This window comes from Oculina patagonica, unplaced genomic scaffold (assembly GCF_052425735.1).
Source record: "Oculina patagonica isolate OP01 unplaced genomic scaffold, crgOcupat unplaced767, whole genome shotgun sequence".
Taxonomy (NCBI): domain Eukaryota; kingdom Metazoa; phylum Cnidaria; class Anthozoa; order Scleractinia; family Oculinidae; genus Oculina; species Oculina patagonica.
Genome location: NW_027558655.1, coordinates 99 through 9,065, shown reverse-complemented (window position 1 = coordinate 9,065; position 8,967 = coordinate 99). Strand labels below are relative to the sequence as shown.

Here is an 8,967-nt window from a genome sequence, read left to right as displayed (position 1 = left end):
AATATGTTAGGCCCGGTTCAGACGCCGAACTTTTCATGAGCCGAACCTAATACCTTGAATTTAGTATATGAAAAGTTCGGTGTCTGAATCAATTAAGAACGGCTATTTCAATTTGGAACGGCTCAGCCGTTCTTCCCGCCTGGCTCAGCCGGGAATTTCGACTTTGGAACGGCTTTGGTTTAGACGCCACACTTTACATGTGCCGATCCTAATGCATAGATTATTATAATACACTTTGCAAGCAATTGAACTCAGAAAGTATGTGTCGTGGAGTGTGTTTACCATCCGATGTATAAGGAACGGCTGCAGAACAGCTAATTTAGTTTGACGTCTGGATCAACAGGCATACATTTGCTAATTTGGGTCGGTCCAAATTTGAATTAAGTTCGGCCCATGGAAAGTTCGGCGTCTGAACCGGGCCTTAGACACAAAAGTGAAACCAAGCCCCTTGGATTTTATCAGAGTTGATTCACTTGAAAAAAAAAAACAATAGGAAAAACAAGCTAGCAATAGCACATGAACTATCCTTGCACGCAGACAAACGTACAGACAAGCAGGTTCTTTGGCAGACTGACAGAAAAGCGGGAAGATAGGCAGACAGGCCGTTACATTTTTTCACTTGTCCACCCATGGAGAACCCATGTTTCTATTGGAATTTTACCATATACTGCATTTCGTCGTACTTCTTCGTCGTACCCTTTTCGAAAATAACGGAAAGGAAACTGCGAACAGTTTTAATGGGTTGTTGCACAAAGGAAACGAACACCTTAACTTTTTAAACTCTTATTTTCCTATGAACAGTGGTACAACCCAACAAACCCGGGTCGTGTCCTTACCTTCCACGACCATCTTCATGTTCATCTCGACCAAGGGAGTGCAATATTGATATCGACTGCAGTGGAGACCTCAAATGCTGTGACAACGGCTGTGGGAAGATATGCGTGTCCACCGACTACACCCCACCTCCCATCGGTAAGCACTCTGTCATACTCTGAGCGCAAAGCCGTATGTATCCTTTCTTCTCTTACAGGAAACGTCCATGACATACTTTAAGCAATAAACATGATTATTTTTCCAAGTCGTTTTAGCCATAATTTACCTCTTCTTTCAATTGCAGATTTCCTCAAAGACAAATGTCCGCCATATTCGCCAAACAGGCAATGTCCCAGGTCAGTTCAAGATGAATGTACATGCGACTCTGACTGTGATAAAGATGATGGCTACAAGTGCTGCTTTGACGGCTGCCGACGATTCTGCAGAAAGAAAGCTGGTAAGCGAAGCTATGTTATAGATATATCGAATCGTAGCTTTTTGTTACGATTCGCAGCATATCAGGCGATTTTGGTTAAGCCGTGGTTCGTATTTTGACGAAACGACGAGAGCCAAGTGGTGTGCCCACAAGGCATTTAAAGAGGGTCCTGAAGGGGGGTACCAAATCCCATTTCCCAGCCCAAATTTTTCCCAAATCCCATTTTCCAGACTATTTTTTGTCTAAATCCCAGTCTAAATGTAGTCCACTCCCTGAACCTACCCTTCGGTGCCCTATATAGGGGATTAACCCAGGTGCAGGAGTGCCAGTCCAGAAATAACTTGCATGCGCATGCTCAGAAATCCGTCGTCCCGCCCTCCCCCATCCCCCCTTAAAAAGGGGGGAAACCAAACCATATTCCACAGAACCTTTGGACATGCAGGCGTACAGATGATAAATTCAAAAATTTAGCATGACTTAAGACAAAGGTTAGGGCAATTTTTCTTGCAGATTCGCACTTTGGTTACATAGTTGAATTTTCCATTTTAGCGAGCTATTTAACCGGGCGGGGACTGGGCCCGGTTCATAAATCGCCCGGAATTTTTTCGTCGTAGTAGTAGTCTTGTCGGTAAATCGTTCCAGACCCGCTCGGCCGCTTCCTTGGCCAGGATTCAAAACACGCACTATTGATATTTACTCGGCAGGAGCTATTAAATCACTCTTCTATTTAGAATTTAATCTCCAGAATACTTTGAAGATGCTTTCCAAATTATGTCCATTTTCATTTCATTTTTGAGCCGGCAAAGTCGCGTATCAGAGACGATTCAATGTTTGCACAGCAAAATAATCTTATTTTGATTCTTGATGTAACAGCTTTACTTCAGTGTTTACTTACACACTTTCCAAGACTTCAGAAAACAAAATGGTAATGTATAGTATTTCTACGAACTACGATGGAATTTTTGAAACGATCCGTAAAGCCATCGAGTAAAACAAATGGTCTGCAAAATGAAATCTTGGTGCGGGTAATTACATGTAATTAAATAAAATTCTACTCTACACGCCATGCAAAAGTTCACGGTTTTGAAATTTTCGAAATTTTAATGCCTTTCAAAATGTTTCTTGACCCAGTCTTGAATAAAAATTCATCTGAATTTTTTTTTTCATGTTTTTTTCAGTTGTTTACGTTTAGTTGCGATTTTTAGGCTTTTGAAATGAACAACATCTATTTATAGATTGAGGCACCGTGTGATGTTTTTGATACACATTTTCTTTTATTCTTGATGTACGTTTATCTGACTCGTTTTATTCGGCTAGGAGCCAATCCCTGCAATTTTCTGGATGCTCCGCTATTTTTAGCGGAAGAGTATTATTATTATTATTATTTTATTCATGCGTTTTCAGCTAATTGGAACCGAACGGCGATGGGGAACCCGCCATATGAGTCACGTAAGCAAGCACTGACGTTTGTATGACTTGTGTGAGTGCTTTCCGAAAGCAGCGGATAACTTTGTTTTTTCATGGATAAATGTGCCTTTTTACCATCCATGGTTTTTCGAGCGAAGCTTGAACGCTTTTCTTTTTTAGTTTCGTTTCTCACGATGTTGTTTTGAGTTGGATGTGACCTATTTACACAGCGGGGGACTACTATCCAATCAGAAGAACGCTCGTAACCACAATGTTGACACGTCTCAGCAAAGCAAACAACCTAGTAAAAATATGTTCTTCAAATCATTTCTCCTTAAACTTTCCGCTTCTTATCGATTACACCATTACGCCTATCGTTCAGCGAACCAGAAACTAAACACTGTTTCTTTTTGAGATGGCTGCTTTTTCGAATTTTTTGTTTAGAAGTAGATTTTTTAAATTTTATCTAATACCCTCAATTCTCTTAAGCGTGAAATATATATTTTTGTGTTATTCAAGCGTTTGAGTACTGGTTTGCGAAACCGGTGATTTTTTTTGACACGTTTCAAGCAATTACTTTTTTTTATTGAAAACTGCTACGTCAGTCACGCAATGATTTTGCAGCAAGCTTCACGCATAACTGCTTTAAAAAAAAGGGCTGGTAGCCAGAGAATTTTTGAGCCGGAATACTTTGAAGATGCTCTCCATTTAATAGAAAAAAATTGTGTCCATTTTCATCCGTGTACAGTTGAGCCGGCAAAGTCGCGTATCAGAGACGATTGAATGTTTGCACAGCGAAATAATCTTATTTTTGTTCTTGATGTAAAAGCTTTTCTTACACACCTCCCAAGACTTCAGAAAATAAAATGGTAGTGTATAATATTTCTACGAACTATGATGGAATTTTTGAAAGGATCCGTAAAGCCAGCAAGTAAAACAAATGGACTACAAAATGAAATCCTGGTTTAGGTAATTGCATGTAATTAAATTCTACCACGGCTACAAAATTTCACGGTTTTGAAATTTTCTTTTTCTTTATTCCTTTCAAAATTTTTCCTGACCCCATCTTGAATAAAAATTCATCTGAAACTTTTTTTCATGTTTCATTTATTTTTTCACGTTAAGTTGGGGTTTTCAGGCTTTTGAAACAAATAACATCTATTTATAGATTGAAGCACCGTATTTACCATGTTTGTCTCAGTAGTTCACTCGGCCGCTTTCTTGGCCAGGATTCAAATCACGCTCATTTAATGTTTACTCAGCAGGAGCTATTTGATCACTCTCCTATTTAAAATTTTATCTAAACCCTGATTTCTGTTAAGCGTGAAATATATATTTTTGTGTTATTCAAGCGTTCGACTTTTTGTACATGAAAAGCCATTACGTCAGTCACGCAATTTTTTTTGCAGCAAGCTTCTGCTTTTGAAAACGGCTGGTAGCCAAAGAACTTTTCGGCCAGACCCCACTTTGAAGATATTTTCCATTTAGCAAGAATTGTGTCCATTTTGTCCATGCATTTTCATCACAGACGAATTGAATGTTTGCACAACAAAACAACCTTATTTTAGTTCTTGATGTAAAAACTTTACTCGCACACTTTTCAAGAGCTCAGAAAACAAAAAGGAAATGTAAAGTAATTATATAATAATTTCTACAAGCTAGAATGGAGTTTTTAAAAGGATCGGTAAAGCCATCGAGTGAAATAATTGACGGCAAAATGAAAACTTGCCCTTTGGCGCGGATAGTTAATTAAATTTTATCACGGCATGTTAATTTCACGGCTTTTTAAGTATTCAAAATTTTACAGTAATGTCATTCAAATGTTTCTTGGCCTCATCTTAAATCTTTTTTTCTTTTTTCACATTTAGTTGGGATTTTAGGATTTTAAAACGAACAGCATTTGTTAGGCGTGATCTAATGCATGCCCTTTTTTAGTCTTTTTTATTTTCTTTTGTAATTTTGTTTTAAAGATTTTCTGTTATTGTTGATATTTAAATGAATAGTTTTATTCATTTTCAAGGTTTTGAAACGAACAGCATCTATTAGATTTAAGACACACCGTGTGGTGTTCTCTGCGTGATACGCGTGATCTAATGCATGCTAGCCTTTTTTTATTATCTTGATTTGAAATTGTGTTTTGAAGAATTTTTTTCTTGATATTTAGGTGATTTGCTTTGTTCAACCAGTAGCGAATACTGTATTTTTCTGGTTACTCCGCTCTTTTTAGCGAGAAGTTTATGTTTTTTTGTTTTTCATTCAAGGGTTCTGAGTTTCAGTCGGAACCGATCGGCGATGGAGAAATTATCTGCAATGAATCACGCAAGTTAGAACTGGCGTTTGCGTGACTGCATCCTAAATGCAACAGATAGGCAGGCTTTTCGATCAAAAAATCAACTTGACTTAAAGAGCTCACGTGTTTGAAAGCTTAAAAGCTTTCTAATTTTTTCTAATTTCTTTTTGTTGTTGTTTTGGTATAATACAATTTTTTAAAAACCTTAAACGCTTCTTTGTTTTTAACAAATTCTTTCTAATTGTTTGTTTGTTTTGCACGGAGATCATTTGTAAATGCCATTCAACTGGTTTGAGTTCATTTATTCAAGATTATGAACACACCAATCGTTTTCAACCTAATCAGTCATTTATCCAGGCATGTTGATAAAAGCAGCTAATGTGATGAAGGACATTTTGACACACTACTACAACTCACGGAAACTGAATAACTTATGCAAACCTCGGATTTGTGTGTCACAGTTACTCGCCCAGAAACTGCTACTCGGCTGGCGCTACCACCAAAGTGCTGAGGAGGGCAGGGGAGAAGTGTGAGGAGTAGAATGTGTGATGGGAGAGAGTAGAGTCAAAGCCTGCAGCGGATGGGGGAATAGAGGGGAGTGTAAGGGGAGATTCGAAGGTGAATGGCTAACAAAAGGGGAAACAGGGGGACGTGGGGGGTTGAATAAAAATCTATGCTTGATTAGCTTTGATTGTATCGCGCAACCTTTGACTTTTTTTTCATGGTTCTCTTTTTAGAAGCAGTTCAAAATTTTATGTTCAAAAATTTTAAGTGCAAAATAATACTAATAATCATAATGATAATAATAATATTTATATAGCGCTATTCAGTTAATCTGCCATTATACAAAGATAAAACTAAAATCTAAAAATACCGAGGTTATTCAGTATTCAGAACAAAATAAAAATTTGAAAGACTAAGCAGGAATTTGTCCAAGCATGAACAAACAACCACAGAATCGTGTGTTACTTATTTAAATGGTATTTTAAAAGTTTTTGCTGTACTTGCCTTATCAAGTAGTTAAACAGTAACCGCCCGGTTTTAAGCTTTAAGCTTTAAGCTTCTTGTTTTACCCTAGAGTGCACATTACATGTAAGAAATACTACACTTCTCTGTCGTTTTTGATTGGTTTGTTTTGAGCATGCACATACAAGTTATCCTGAACTCTCTCCTCTCGCTCCGGGGTTTTACCCCTTCATAGGGCGCAAAAGGGATAGTGAAGGGACTGGACTATCCAAAATCATGTTTTTATTTCTGCAAGTGATGATTATCTCAAATACTGTTGAGATCATCACTTAAGTTTCATTTGTTCACTTGTCTTGTAGAGAATTAAAAATTTTTAGTAGCTTTAACTAAAGCTATCAAGTATTTATCTCTTACCTACCACTACCCTGACTGACAACAACTTACTATCACTTCTTTTGAATATTCCATTTGTGCCCATGCTCCATAGCTGTTCCGCTGAGTAACTTAAGTAATCACTTACACGGAAATTGATCCCCACTTGATGGACACTCGTGCAGTGCAGTTGTTTTTGTTTCAGAGTTTTCAGCGTTTGAACTATTCTATGCCGGACTTAAGAATATTACAGAGCGTAAAATATGTATGTTAAGTCATTAACTGGCACTCTTCCCATTCCCATTTTTTGCTTCTGAATCCCAGTCCCAGTGACCCAAATACCATTTTCCCAGTGAAACAATAGGCAAATCCCAGTTCCCATTTTACCCCTTCAGGACCCTCTTTAAAGGAGCTACGTCACAGACAACACATTTTCAAAAAATTGGCAAATGTTGTCAAATTTTTCATGCATAATCCGTCTTAATCTTTGTCAGTCCAGACCGACCTTGTTTATTTTGGGTTCTTTATTTTTCTGTTGGTGTTTTCCACATAAGAAAACTATTATTTTGAGGTTTCCTTCAATTTGAAAGTAAAAAAGAAAAATGACTTGAAATACCATAACTAAGCTCCTATTAGGTATTATTTCGGATGAATACAAAAGGAAATTAGGACAATGCAAAAGGCTTCTGATTGGCTTATTGCGAATTTTGTTACGGTACTTTGCAAAAACAGCTGTAAGATGAATACCTGTAAAATCCTGTAAGATGAATACCTGTAAAATCAAGTCCAACGTGGGAGACCACTACTATACTTTGCCGCCTTTTATTAGTCTTATTTTATTCTTCACCTTTCAGGTCAAATATGCACCACCAAAGTGGACATCATATATCTCATGGACTCATCAGGTAGCATTGGCGCCGTTGATTTTGAGAGACAGAAGGACTTCGTTAAAGATCTGGCGCGAATCTTCAGTGTCGGACCAGGGGCCAGCCGTGCTGCTGTGGTCACCTATAATGACTATCCAACCGTTCGTAGCAACTTCGGCGACTTTGATAGCACGGATGAATTTGCAGAAGCCGTTGAAAGCATCAACCAGACTCGAGGACGAACGAGGATTGATCGTGCTCTAGCTAAAACATCGGAGATGTTCGAATCAGCACGGAAAAACGTCCCCAAAGTTTTAATCGCTTTGACAGATGGCTCTCAGACGCCTGACCCAGATGCTATTGCACTCGACGTAGCGAGCCAGAGTTTTCGCGACCAAAACGTAAGGGTTTTTGCGTTGGGAGTCGGACACCAAATAAATGTCACCCAGTTGAGATCCATGGTGGAAAGCAATTCCGATGTATTTCTGGTGGATTCGTTTGTGGATCTTCTTCGCAAGTCGCAGACGATTGCTGAAAAAGCTTGTAGTGAGATTGGTGAGTAATTCATCTATTTTCTATCTATAAAATAAGCAGATACATGGACAGTTTGTTCAACGTTCAATCTGCAGTAAAATCGTATAAACCAGTTGAGCCCGTAGCGGACAATTCAACCAGTTGCAATCTATACAGTAGAATTCCGATTTATCGAACTTCTAGGGGAAACGAAAATTGTTTCGAGAAATCGGGAGTGTCGATATTAACTAAATTTTGAAACAATGATAAAAGCATTTTATTAAAACAAAAACGTAAGACAATGCCTTTAGTCGACGATTTTTCTTCCTGACACCTTTATACACAAATTTATAAACATTTTTTTCTGTTTCTCTTTGTTAGTGTCTTCATGTGTCCAAGGTGTCGACGTTGCCTTCTTAATGGACTCTTCCGAAAGCATCACGGACGAAGATTTTGAACGAGAAAAGACAGCTGTAAAGGAGATAGCTCGAAGATTCCTAAGAGCCTCGCCAGACAGTCGAGCTGGTGTCATTATGTACAGCGGCCGACCAGAGCTAAGCATTGACTTTAAAAGTCAAACTTCCTTGGACAACTTTCAGTCTGCGGTAGACGCCCTGACACACACACGCAGTATGACAAGAATAGATCTTGCCCTTCGTTATGCTGCGGAGTCTTTATTTTTAAATCCACGCTCTTCTGTGAGTTCGATTGCTGTGGTTATGACTGACGGGCTGCAAACGCCGGGACCTAGTGTCGAGCCCCTTGGACAGGCTGTGTTACCTCTTCGTTCGAAGGGTGTGCGCGTGCTCGCAGTCGGCGTGGGACCGCGTGTGGACCGGAATGAACTAAAGGACTTGGTAACTAATCAGGATGATGTTTTTCAGATGAGCTCTTTTCAGGAATTGCTCGACAAGTCTAATCAGCTACTAGAAGCAGTCTGTCCTCGTAAGTAAACGGCAAAATAAGCGTTTAAAACATAAATTGGTAAATAACTACCGCGTCACCCCCACAAATTCAAGCAGTTGTATGAGGAAAATTAATACCAGCATGATACAGAGAATTCCGATACTGACGAAGTGCTAGGAGACTGAAACATCTGTTGTCTGGCTTCATTATACCGGGGTCCTGTTCCAGTACACCATACTCAGTCTTAGTCACTTTGGCTGGGCTGAGAACATCGTTAAAAAGGGGTCGTTAGGATCAGGGTTCATATCTATTGGTAAAATTAGACTAAGAGATGTCCAAACGTTCGAATCGTTGAAGCCAGTGACTTGTTGTTTGTCTCACACCAAAGAATTTTGTAT

At 38.8% G+C, this 8,967-nt stretch overlaps 1 protein-coding gene and 1 long non-coding RNA gene across 2 annotated transcripts; one reads left to right on the top strand and one right to left on the bottom strand.

The window, feature by feature from the left end:
* Positions 1–797: 797 nt before the first annotated feature.
* Positions 798–8,608, top strand: LOC144641219 (collagen alpha-4(VI) chain-like; the record flags this gene model as incomplete). Its single annotated transcript, XM_078500254.1, has 4 exons — positions 798–972; positions 1,118–1,270; positions 7,139–7,705; positions 8,045–8,608. Coding segments are annotated over 4 exons (1,459 nt in total), but the record flags the coding sequence as incomplete, so codon positions are not given.
* On the bottom strand, positions 4,816–5,610 carry LOC144641220 (uncharacterized). Its single transcript, XR_013568522.1, has 2 exons — positions 5,207–5,610; positions 4,816–5,158 (listed from the first exon to the last, which is right to left on the bottom strand). It is a non-coding gene; the product is annotated as an uncharacterized LOC144641220 (long non-coding RNA).
* Positions 8,609–8,967: the final 359 nt, after the last annotated feature.